Source organism: Meriones unguiculatus, chromosome 8, assembly GCF_030254825.1.
Source record: "Meriones unguiculatus strain TT.TT164.6M chromosome 8, Bangor_MerUng_6.1, whole genome shotgun sequence".
In the NCBI taxonomy this organism is placed as follows: Eukaryota; Metazoa; Chordata; class Mammalia; order Rodentia; family Muridae; genus Meriones; species Meriones unguiculatus.
In genome coordinates, this window is record NC_083356.1 from 102774052 (window position 1) to 102787189 (window position 13138).

Consider the following 13138-nt stretch of genomic DNA (forward strand, 5'->3'; position numbering starts at 1 on the left):
AATTACACACACACACACTCACACACACACACACACACACACACACACACACACACACAAACTATATTTCTATTTCTGAATTTAAAACCACCATCTGCATCTCTACTACACAATCCAAGAATTAGGAGAGCTGAATATATTATATGCATAAAGCTTATGTAAACCCATTATAATAGTTATTTCGTATGACTAAACTTTTAACTAAACTGCATTGCTTTCTTATGACATCATTATAGTGTGCAAGTAAAAAGTATAATAAAAAGTATATACTAACGATTATTTTATTTAAGTTGAAGAATAAAGGAAAAGTAGTGACTGGCTCTAACAGTCCTAAGGCCTCTCTTTTTTATTTGTTTATGAACAACTTCTTAGAAAAATTTATGGTTTGTAAATTGCAAATGAACATTTTTTTTGCTCTGTTATACAAATGCCATTAAAGTGGTAAAAACCAGGAGTCACCTGCACTCTTAAAGAACAACATCTTTTAGGTCTTTCTTCATAGCTCTCAGGAATGAGAGACTCAGTGCTAGCAAACCAAGGCCATTTTCAATTTGAGTGGAATTAAATATTGCCTCTGTACTTCTGTGTTGTTTGGGCGAGGGCTCTGCTTCGCCACTTCCCAACAGCCAGCTACTGAAAAGCAGCAAAAAGATAGGGTAGGCAACTATAAACAATACTGGTTGGTTAATAAAACTGCAAGTGCACTGTGTCTGGAATCTTAGCGCCGAAATCATAAGACTGCCTGATTTTTACTGAAGTTTACTTTGGTTTTCTGTATTTTTGAAGTTGTTTTGTGACATGTGTTACATACTTAAATATAGCTGGAGGGATTTTAGGGTCTTCAACAAGCTATTTCTATGACATGATGATCAAGTGAAGAAGTAAATTAAAGCAGAGCCAATTAAGATATTCTATTTTTTTATTGCTATCACCTACAAACCACAAACAAGGAAATAACTAAGGTGTCTTCAGTTCTGAATCGCTCTTCTTAAGGTATGTTTTTTTAAACACGAAGCCATGACAGTATTAAAGTACGTGCCCACCCTTATATAAGCCTCAGTGTAATTATAGTTTTATATAATTAGAGTTTCGTGTCAAAAGATTTACAGCTTCATCACCTCAAGCAACAGTCAGAGCTGCCAAGAATGATTTATGCAATAATGACTTAAACTGTAAAATAGAATTCTCAAAGGAAGGCCTGTCAAGTGCTTCTACTTCAGATAAGTGGGTTTTTAAGAACTGATATTCTGGTAAACAGCATGATATGCTCTACCTGGAAGAGTCACATACAGAGCAGGGTAGGAAGTCCTGCTTCTCAGTGGACTGTGCAGCTTAGCAAGTTTCCAGTGGGACTCGCTGCACACATCTCTTGCTTTCACTGCTCAGCAGGCTGGTGGGGCTGCTTCAGAAAACAAGTTTTCAGAAATGATCTTCTGATCCTCAATTTTTTTTTATTCCTCCAAATGTTTTTTTTTGTTGTTCCATCATAAATGAACGGTCAACAAAGAATATAGCAACTGTTCCTAACTTTCATGATGTAGTCATTACATTATATATATATATATATATATATATATATATATTCCATTGAACTACTGAATTAATAATAAGTGAAGGAAAGGAAGCATTTACTGAATAGAATAAAAAATTAAGAAACCAAACGATCAAAGTAAATGACCCCAGTTAAAAGGTATCAAGAAAACTTTAAAAAGAAACATAATGAAAGTTTCTATGTTTTTCTTCTTTGTGTTTGTTTTACAAAGTGGTTTGGAACAGGTCAAAAAGAGGTGAGACTATCAACGCATTTGTATCTTACAAGCCTTCACTGATTTTAGCGCTGTCAGGAGAATAAACAAGTAAGCCCTCAAGATTCTATTCATTCACCTGAAATAGTATTAAAGCCAATGCATCCAAAGCAGGAGAATATATTTGTATTTAACAGTCTCCAAGGGGATCGGATTTAATAACTTATCCTTGAAAAATAGTAAAACTGAGTTCATCTATCCATTTCCTCTACCAAATAAAGTTAAATAGACAGCTCCTTGTTAGCACTAAAGATGTCTTACTCCTTAAAAGTGTGTCTCACCTTATCTGTACTTCCACGAGCTTCCAAACAAAGCTGCCTTGTACGAGATTCTTTCTTTATTTTCCTTCCTTCCTTCCTTCCTTCCTTCCTTCCTTCCTTCCTTCCTTCCTTCCTTCTTCTCTCCTACCTCCCTCTCTCCCTTCCTCCTCTCTTTTTTATTTTTATTTCTTTCTTCACAGTTTATTCATTATACATCCCAGCTAAAGTCCCCTTCCTTAACTCCCCCCAGTCCTACCCTCCCTCCCTCTTCCCTGCCGCCCCTTCCCCTACTCCACTGAAAGGGGGAGTTCTCCAGCATTGCCATCTGCCCATAGCTTGTTAAGTCTCATCAGGACTGCTTGGATCCTCTTCCTCCATGGCCTGGCAAGGCTACATCATCAGGAGCAGGTGATCAGAGAGCAGTCAACTGAGTTCATGATAGAGGCAGTCCCTGCTCCCACTCAGAGATCCACATGGAGACTGAGCTGCCAGTTGGCCACATCTGAGCAGGGGGTCTAGGTCCTCTGCATGCATCGACCTTAGTTGGTGTAAACATTTATGCAGCTAAGCCAACCAATCAGGCATAGATTTTAATGGTCAATGCACCAACATCCTTACTACAGACTTTGTAACCAACAGGTTTGTGCTTATATATAAAATTCTTTTTGAAACATGTTCTGAGCTTATTTTGCAGTTATAGTGAATGAACGGATGAGATTTCAAAACTTCTACATTGCAGTTACAACATTTAACATAGACAATTCCTATTTAAAACCATTCAGTAAAATGTACTCAGTACCTAACAGACTTAATCAAAAGAGCCCTTTAATTTTTTTTAAGTTGAAAACATTCTGAAACAGTCTTGCAAATATAACAACTAATGATGGACCACCAGCCTTGAACAACCACAACAGGGACCATGTCAGCATAGTCCTGTACATTCAGAGAAGAAACAACACTGAACGTTTTACAATTTCAAAAAAAAAAAAAAATAGTGTCTTGACATCAAATAGACAAAAGGTAAGTGGCAATGTTTGGCGACAGCCTTACTACAAAAATCTTTTCAGACAATGGACCAGTTTGGCTATTTATAATACACAATGCTACTGATCAAAAGTAAGAGTAAACTGGGAAGAATTTAAGAAACAAGCTCTGTGCCGCTTGATAATCATACAATTGCTTTCACTCCAGAGCAATGCAAAGTCATACAAACCTGTTTTTCCAGTAATACTAGTTTCAAATACCCATTCAAGTTCAAGTTCATACGATGGAAAAATCCGGCAAATAATAATCGTACATGTCTTATCAAGAAACATTTAATTATAAGAAAATAAGAGAAAGAATTAACCTTTCTTTTGCTTTTTTCTTTGTAGTTTTCAAACAATGACTTGTAATATGGTATAGCCTATATTACTCATGCATTTACCAAATTTAAGGGTTTTCTAAAACTCTGAAGAGATTACCCTCAGCCTCATTAACTTTTGGACATAAAAAAGAGAGAGATAGCTGATGCAATACTGACAAAATAAGCTACAACACACAAGTTTTCTACAAGTGCTTTGATAAATAGGCAAATGCCATTACAAATACACATTGAAGAGTGTATATATATCTTAAAGTGAATTATGTGAGTATTCATATCAAGTAACCTATTTATATTCAGTAATCTATATCTGAATATATGTATCATGCATATGAACACACACATGTGTGTGCCAGTGCCTGTAAGTGTGCACACGTGTGTGTGGTGTGTGTTACAGTGTAAATACATGTGCATTGTTTCAAGGGAAAGGCTATGAGAAAGAGGTGTCTGAAGTTGAAATAATTGACGTAATAACTTTGAAATAATAGTTTAACTGTGGTGGAAAAGTGAGTGTCAATAACCTGGACAACTCACAGCTCCTTTCCTACAAGTAATGTCTTCCATATTTCTTATTGTAAAACAACTGTATGTTTCCAAGTTTAGTGCCTCAGTTGAAGAAGTTATATACTATGCTTAATCTTCTCAAAAATAAAAAAAAAAAACAAGTGAAAGAAATCAGAGGTATCATCCATCAACACTTAAAAAGCCAAGAAATACTCATAACTGAACTCATTTTCATTTCAGATTACACAGTTTCCAAGAAGACCTTGGACATATGTTCAGATGCAGGCAGATAAAATGTGTTTCTCTCACACTACACACAGAACACTGCAAACAGTGAGTTACTAATCCTCACATCACTCCTTTGAAAAGTGTCAGGGCTGACTTAGGTCATTTTTTGACCTTCATGAGATTAAGTTATTTAACCTCTACAGGGTTCAAACAAGGTACACTTCATGAAGAAGAACATTTTCCTACTGGCCCAATAAGAAAAACATCCACACTTCTTGGACACTGAGACTTTACATTAGAAAAGTCATCTACAGTTAATTATGTGAAGTTTCTCGGCATATGAACTTTTCAGTAATTACAATTTCACTGCAAAGGCATCGAATGCAAGGAATCCTAAGTGAGTCCACTTTACCATTTTTATGATAGTAGGTGACCTCCACCTTCCTCTCCTCCGACCCCAGCAACGCCTGGGCAATTTGGGCAATATCATGCCTCTTGGTCTCAGGCCCATGGAGAAAGTCGCAGGTGCACGGCTTCTGCATGACATCTGGCCTGGAGAAACCAGTCATCTCACAGAAGCCATCATTGCAGTAGATGATGGCACAGTTCTGTACTCTGGCATTTGCAATGATAAATTTTTTATCTGCAATAAGAAGATGGTAAAGGCATCTTTTAAAAATCTTCCACAGGGTTCTCACAAACACTAAAACAATTTGTTGCATAACAAGGGTCTGAAATGCAGTTGCTTCCCCAAAATGCTAATTAATCACTAAGACCTTTCCAAGAGAATTAAAAATCACACACACACACACACACACACACACACACACATACACTCACACACTCACACTCCTCTACAAACTTTAGATGTGATATCAGTTTAATAGAAGATATTAAGAAAATCATTCTTCAATTTTAAGAACAGAATTTCCCAAGTTGTCTAGTTCTCATGCTCTGTGAGTGCCAGGGACCCTAGTGAAGGCAGACAAACAGCTTGCCAGTGGTTGATTCCAGAATGCCAATTAGTTGTATGATAAAAAATTTCCTAAGCTGGAAAATTCAAACACTCTCTTACTGCCAGGTTTTCTCATTTCAACTTTAACTGGACCTTAGAATGCAACTCTCTCAAAGCACTTATTCTTAGATTTGATTTCTGTAGGAAAGGCATATATATATGTCTGTGGTTTTTTACCACATACTTTTATTTAATTATCTTTAAGATAATTGTCGTTAGCAATAAAATGACTTCACGTTTATTAACAATAAATAATGTAAAGCTTCACACCTTCATTATGTCCAAATCCAAAAGATAAAAAAAAAAAATACACACATATGCAGTGAAAATGATGATAACACATTAAAAAAAAACTTTTTCTTTGGAACAAGCTATAATTTTGTGTAATAGTAGATATTTTAATACAGATCACATTACATGTGATAACAAATTATGTTTGCTATTTCCAGAAAGAATATGGAGCCAAATAGAGAAGTTAAATTTGTACACAGGCACCAGATCTGCATATCACTCAACGCAGCACGGGGAAATGTAAAGTATGAAACATAAAGCGCGCTGAGGTAGCTTTAGTGCAGCATCTAAATGAACACGTCTACGATTTTAAATTAATATATTTCTATAAAATTGTTAATTCCCGGTGGTTTGCTTGCACGAGCAGATTAAATTTCTCTACACTCAGTCTCTGTGGGGTTTGCAGACTTGCCTTTCGATTTTTAAATTCCCACACGGTATATTTAGGGGAGCAACAGAGAGACACAAATATGGTTTTTTAATAGTGAGCTGCTTGCACTCAAAACCAGTCAGTCCGCTGCTCACCAAATCATTCCTCGGCGTTTATTTTCAGTTTCCGGACAAAGTTCAGTTTTAAGAGCCAACTAACACCACAAGAGCATCCCTGACATTCCACAGACCAGCAGGTCGCCAAGATAAAACAGTTTGCGTGTCCATTTACATCGCTACTACCATTTACACGTCCTTGTTCCGAGGCCAGAGTCGGCTCTGCTCCCGACTTTAAAAAGTCTGCCACAGAAAAAGAGAGCTTTAGAATACGAGCCCTTGTTATACCAGCACGCTCCCTTTAAGGTTGTAGACTAGTAGGGCATGAAGTAGCAAGGCAGATAATGGAGCAGTGGGAGAGGAGGATCAAATTGCCTGGTACAATGGAGTCCACAATCTAAAATGTAAATCCCAATTAATATTAGAGAGAGAACACTCCCGCTGCCATCCGAACTGCCTGGCTGGCTTTTCCCAGCCCCTAACTTGACAGCCTGGAGTTGTCCATCCCTCTAGCTTGGAAGCGACGGACGCCAAGTGCTCGACCAAAGCGGAAAGCGAGCGACAGGAGAGAACAAACGAACTTACTCTGCCCTTCAAATTTCCGTATGATGGTCCCCAGGAAGGTGTTTTGCGGTGCCACATGCCCCCTGCGAACAGGCATGTTGCCCGGGTCTTCGCCGAGCGCTCAGAGCTCGGAGTTCTCCCGGGTTGTCTGCCGGGCTAGAGCCCAGGCCGGCGCGCGAGCCGCTCTTTGTGGCAGCGCATCTTCTTTGGGGAGCAGAAACCTCTTCCCATTAGCACCACTTCGAGACACCCGCGTTCCCCGCCGGAGTCCAATCCATCCCGCTCACCTTCCGGAGGGGGCCCTCGCACCGGCCTGCCGCGGGTGAGAGGCTTGGGGGCGGGGAGGGGAGGAGGCGGGGTGCGGGAGGCGGCGGGGGAGGGCCGAGGAACGCGGGGGGCGGGCTGGGCCGGGGTGGGGGGCGGGGAGTCACAAGGGCAATCGATCTGTTTCTCTTCTCCCGAACAGCGCCAATTGCCCAGGGCAAATAGGTTTAACCTGGCTGTTGCCCAGAGCCCCAAGGGTTGCCGGTGGTAGGGGGTGGGGTAGGGTGGAAGACTTGTGCGCCTTTTGCAGGAAGGGGAAAAAGAAAAGGAGGCAGGGTGGGGGTTGACGTTTCTGTCCCCGCCCTCTCCCCCTACACACACACACACACACACACACACACACACACAGCCTTTATCTTGGGAGCTTGGGCGCCGCCACAGCTCCGGTTACTCAAGCGTGCCTTAGGGGAAGGCAGCCAAGAAATCTCCAAAACTCAGTGATAAAACAGCTACTCCGAGAAGGTGATCTCCACCGCCACTAGCCACAGGGCTCCATTCTTAAGCGCCTCTCACCCCGCTAGCTAACACACCCTCAGCTGCAAAGAAAAGACAGGTGGGGAGCCGGCCCTCCAAGGAGTGTTTCTAAGCTCTGCGGGCGTTCAGAATGTTGAAAGTCTAAGAGGCGCCACCTAAGAGTGGAGGTAACAATTTCAGGGTCCAGCTCGGACCTTTTGAGCTCCTCAGGAGCGGGCCCTGAATGAAACCCCGGGCTACGCAGCGCTGAGCTAAGCCTTTGAAAGACTGAAGGATGTCAGCACCGCTGAGCATGCCGGGTTTCCCCGAGGGAGTCCCCGAGGAGTTGCAATATTGAGGGGTGACTGGGTCTCCAGGTGCTAGAGACTGCCAGAATGATGGTAAGACCGAACAAAGATTGTGTAGGGAAATGGTACAAGCCAAGAGTTTGAAATGGGTGAGGCTGGGCGCCAGCGAGAAGAAACAAAAGGTGGGTGGGGCTAAGAGTTCTCAGCCTCCTCCTGACCTCCCCTGTTACTTACCTTCTAAATGTACTAGCCAATTCCTTCTGCTTTTTCACCTTTTTTTTTTTAAGGGATCGCTTGCATAAGACAAGAAGAGATTAAATGGGAAACGTGAAGACCTCTTCCTTCTTGCTTCTCAAAGGCATCCAACGTGGGTATCGCCTCCTGGTTTGCAAATACTTTGGTTCACACGCTCCTGGAGACTTAAGGAGAACTGTGCTGGAAAGCATCTTTTCGAAGTTGATTTTGCGTTTCTTTTTCTTCCTGTCTTGCTTCTTTCCCTTCATTTATGCAGTCACCTTCATTAAAGCCCTGTGCACACTCTTTTCTCTGTTTGCCATCACTTCAATCTATAAAAATAGAGCATAGACAAATCTCTTGTTCCCGACTGTCAATAAAGGTCCGTAGACTTCAGTCAGGACATGTAGCTGAACGATAGAGGGTCTCTAGTAGGTCAAGGTGCTGCCCATTGTTCTGCTTTGTCTGAGTCTGTCGGGCTCCTATTTTACAGGTTCAGTTACAGCTCAGATCTGAAGTGAAATAATGAGACTGGAACTAACTGCAAAGAAGCAATCTAAGTTTAGAAAGGTGACTCACCTATTTGTGGTAAATAAGAGATTAACATAAAGCATTTATAAATCAACCCTCCGCCCAATCCGAGCAAAAAGAAGAGCCCCCCAAAAATTCTAATCCTTTCATATAAAAGTATTGAAAAAGGAATTGAAAGGAAGACAGGGCCTGGGAAAGTTGAGTTTTCTAGCTAATTAGCTTTATTTTTCTTGGATCTGTGCGGTTGCATCGCTTGCAGTATTAAGAACACACCCTTTCTCCATGCCTGATTTCTTTTCTTTTCTTTTGTAGGTAGGTCATCCCCCATCCTGTTCTCTAGCTGCAGCTGGACTTCCAGGAGGCTGGTTTCTCTCTCAGAAGCACAGTGTGTGGAGCTATCCGTGGTGCTGACTCTGCTCCCTGCCTTTAAGGAGAAGTCATTGAGGAAGTCAACCAATGACAGTGGAACAGCAAACTCAGTCAAGTGGCTGTTAAGGCACATACCCTGATCTTAGTCACCAAGCGCCTAGAAAAACACACATTACTATTTTTGACACATTTCTTAAACTCCTTCCTTTTTTACTTATCTTTTAAACTAAACTCAAGTTCATATTTCTCTCAAAATCCCAGCTACAGAGGAGAAAAAAAAGGCAACTTGTGTGAACTGAAAATTTTCCATATAAAATTTCATTGCCTATAAGGTTTCATGACACAGTAGTACAATAACAAGTTGTAACAAAGCAGCATGGCTGGGTGATACATTTTAAATGACTTGTAAATTCAGAAGATGAATACCACTTCAACATAATAACTATCCTCATTATATTTTGAAACACAAATGTTTTTCTACTACAGAGTAAGAAGAATTAACATGTCAGAAGTTTACTGTGCAGTGTTCCTGTTTACGACTGTGACGCTGACTTTCACAAACTTTGAGTTTGGAAACCCTGTAGCTCCACTTTCTCCAAGAGGAAAAATGGAATCCTATTCTCTAGAGCATTTTTTTTCCTTTAGCTACAACTCTCAAAATGGTATGTACATGATAAATTTCTATAGCCTATGTAACATATAAGCAAGATTATAGGTTTCACATTTCCTCAGCCTCATTTTACTAAGTTCAGTTCTATTCATGAATCTATGCAAAATCATAGAACATTCCACAACCTATGCATTGTAATTGATTGATTTGAACAGAAGATTAAAGGCATCCTGTTTCTAAATTACCCCAGTAATTGTGTTCATGCATTATATATTGGTACAGTGGAGACAAGTACATTAATCTATACTCACCCAATAATAGAATAAAACCAGAGAGTGACAATCAGGGCTTCTTGATGTCTGGAAAGTTATCTACCTTCATCCTACTCTCTTTAAAAGTGAACCAGCTATTATGGGTTTTATTTCTGACAAGCATTTTGAATTCTTTTGAGTTGTAAATCCAAATACTGAAAAAAAAAATAGATAAACTGAGCTCTCACAATCCCGTACAATGTACAACTTGATACCCAGGCTCCTGATTTTGGCCATAGATTCATATATCTTTTAAAACTAACCTAGTTACCCACATTTCCTTGAATCTAAGCTATTAAGAATTTGTATGTGTAAATGTTTTAACAATGCCTAACACACAGTAAACAGCAAGTGTTATACACATTTTACATGTGTGCTGTTGGGTGTATTACTCAGTGATAAACCATGTTTGTTTAGCATGGATACCATTGTAGCACACTTTAAGAAATAACACTTTTCTTTAAAAAATTACATTAGAAAAAATTTAGGCATCATATATGCTTACTCCAGTCTTCAGAGAAATTGTAATCATCATAGAATTTTGAAGTGGTAGTCTTATGCTGAGAAGAAAAAAAAAACTGTGTGAGGAAATGAGTGGTGTTACTTCAGCATTTTACTGTTGTTTAAAAGTGATAAAGAGAGTAATTTGGTGATATTTATGTGAAGTTTTTTGTACAATTTTGCAAAACTGTGTTATTGATCTGATGACCACAATGCATCATTTTAATGGCTATCTTAATGTGGTCTTGTGTGGAGATGCTGGATGGCCTTTTGCTAACTGGGTCACATCTAACTTAAGAAACATCTGACTCTACAGTTAGGGGTTGGGCAGATTTTGACTTGCATTTTCCTCTCTCTGTAGCTCTGGAATCTCCTCAGAGGCAGGAATGTTGAGCTCAACTACAGTTTGGAGTAGAGATAAAAGTAGAGCAAAGACCAGATTTTAACATCACACTATTTTATTCTAGTGGAATTAGGGGCTGGGAGCTGGTTCAACTGCTGAAGTGCTTTCTGCACATCATGACAGTCTGAGTTCTCATGATTAGGGTTGGGATTCTCACCTCCCACAGAGAAGCAGGGTATTATGGCTTACCCAATGCTGGGCAAGAGGGGACAGGTGAATTCTAGAGGTGTTAGTCAAGCAATCTAGTTGATTAAATCTAGCTCAAAATTCAGTGAGGAATACTTTCTCAAAAAATAAGGTGGGAAGCACCCAAGGAAGATACCTAATAACAATCTAGAGACTTCTAAAATCCAAGGAAGACAGTGATACTGGGGAGGCCCAATATTGGTTCCTGACCCCTTTCCCCCCACCACACACAAATACAAATACATTTCCATACACAAAATGTTAAAACATAATGGATACTACTGAAAACATTTAAGATATCTAATTGTGAATTCATTTATAAAATCAGTGGTTTAACTTCTGTTTTTCAGGTTTGTGTGAACAATAATGAAAAGAGGTATGCAAATATTTAAGCATAAAATCATTTTATTGATGATATGTTAAACTGACTATATTAAGAAACTCTGTTCTGTGAAGACTGAGGTGGCTGTCTTCTTCCTAAAGCATTCCACCAATCATCACAGAAAATAACCTGTTCAAATGAATCAAAGATCCATTAATAACAGAAACTGATAAAGGATACTGATACAATTGAATTTGATAACTTATGAAAAATCACCTAAAACACATAAAAGTAGATTATAGCAATATTATGGCTAAATATTTGATAGTGTACATTAGAAGTTTTTGACTCTTAGCTTTATCCTGATATTATAGCATTTCCACATAGTTTTAGAATACTTTTTATCAAAACCCAAAAATTTTAAATAAAGTAATATCAAAGATTTATTAATATAAAATATAATGTATGTATTTTAAATATGCAATTAAATGGTTCTTTAAGAATGTTTTTCTTGTATATTATTTAGAATGCTTCTATTGTATTAGATTATTATAATACACTTAAACTGTCCCTTGTTTTAGCTATCCTTTCCCTCATTCTAACTTCACCTACTCTCCCTCCCTGCTCCCCAATTGATTGTCATATTCCAGTCGAGTACCTGTCCATCCATAACCATCTATTTCATTTACCTGTTCTAAGCTGAGCTATAACTCTACCCTATTCCCTTACTGTATACCTAACCCCTCTGGGTCTCTGAGTTGTAGCCTGTTTATCAGTGACTTAACAGCTAATATGCACATAGAAGTGAATGCATACCATATTTGTCTTTCTGGGTTTGGATTGCCTCAATCATGATTTTTTTTTCCCATTTACTGTGGCTGAGAAATACTCCATTCTGTAAATGTATGACATTTTTCTCTATCAATTCATCAGCTGACAGAAATCTAGGTTATTTCCAATTTCTCAGTATTATCAATGGAGCAGCAATAATCATGTCTGACCAAATGTCTTTATGGTAGGATGAAGCATCATTTGGGCATACGCCCAAGAGTGGTATAGCTGCATCTTGAGGTAGATGAAATCTCATCTTCCTGGGGAGCCCCCACACTGGTTTTCATAGTGGCTATTTAAGTTTGCATTTCCATCAGCAATAGATAGTGTTGCCCTTACTCCACATCCTTAACAACATGAGTTGTTATTTGTTTTATTGATCTTGGCCATTCTGACAGGTCTAAGATGAAATATCAAAGTAATTTTTATTTGCATTTCCCTGATGACAAAGGATTTTTAACATTTATTAGAGTTTCTCAAACATCTGAGTTTTCCTTAATTCTCTGATTAGATCTGTACCATGTTTTGATCAGGTTGTTTGTCTTTTTGATATCCAGTTTTGTTGTTTTTTTAAGTTCCTTATATATTTTGGATATTAGTCCTCTATTGGATATAATGTCAATCTAAATAAAAGTTTCAAATGTCTAGGAAATCCAAACCCCAAATCAATCTCCCTCATCACCAAATGAAGCTTCCAGTACCCTGAATAGGTTATATGTAATTTCATTGTTGACTGAAGGGGTTCGATGAGAACATCCAAGAAATGCTCTTGGTAGCTCTCCACAGTCTGACAGTAAGGCTCCATTGCTGAAGACAACATCTACAAACCCATGGAACAGGGAGAAGTTGAAGTGATAAATACCTAGAACCTTTACCCTTACAGCCTAATTTTCATGGTACATGGTAATGTACTTTGCATGCCACTAAAGGAGAAAGGTAAGCACTGGTTTAGTTACAAACCTTTCAATCTAAACTAGTGAACCTCCTGCAGGGTTTGCTGGTGCAACAGTGGCACCAAAGTTGAGGAAGTAACCAACAAAGATTTGATTTCATTTGATTTAAGAGTCACTCCATGAAATAGAACCCATATCTAACACTACTTGGGTAGCCAAGAACCTGAGCTTAGACAGGCCATGCAGCTAGAAGAAAATCAAATATGACTGTTCTGCTAAAGAAATGTAGCAATAAAATGACTCCTAACAACATTCTAATATACCCATAGTGCCTTGCTCAGCCATC

General features: G+C 39.0%; 1 protein-coding gene and 1 long non-coding RNA gene across 6 annotated transcripts in view; one reads left to right on the top strand and one right to left on the bottom strand.

Annotated features, from left to right (window-relative positions):
* The window catches only part of Kcnh7 (potassium voltage-gated channel subfamily H member 7), a 494749-nt gene extending 487925 nt beyond the window's left edge, over positions 1–6824 (bottom strand). For 3 of the 5 annotated variants that reach the window (XM_021637081.2, XM_060390275.1, XM_060390273.1), the window contains exons 1-2: positions 6538–6823; positions 4573–4803 (exon numbers count right to left, since the gene is read on the bottom strand). In XM_021637081.2, coding sequence (XP_021492756.2) covers positions 4573–4803; positions 6538–6613 — 307 coding nt within the window. In that variant the 5' untranslated portion in view covers positions 6614–6823. Of the gene's footprint in view, positions 1–4572; positions 4804–5991; positions 6158–6537 lie in introns of those variants that run through there. The other 2 variants (XM_021637080.2, XM_060390276.1) reach the window with 2 other exon arrangements.
* LOC132655912 (uncharacterized) lies at positions 6713–11474 on the top strand. The gene is made up of 3 exons (XR_009593866.1): positions 6713–6838; positions 7889–7968; positions 8679–11474. It is a non-coding gene; the product is annotated as an uncharacterized LOC132655912 (long non-coding RNA).
* Positions 11475–13138: the final 1664 nt, after the last annotated feature.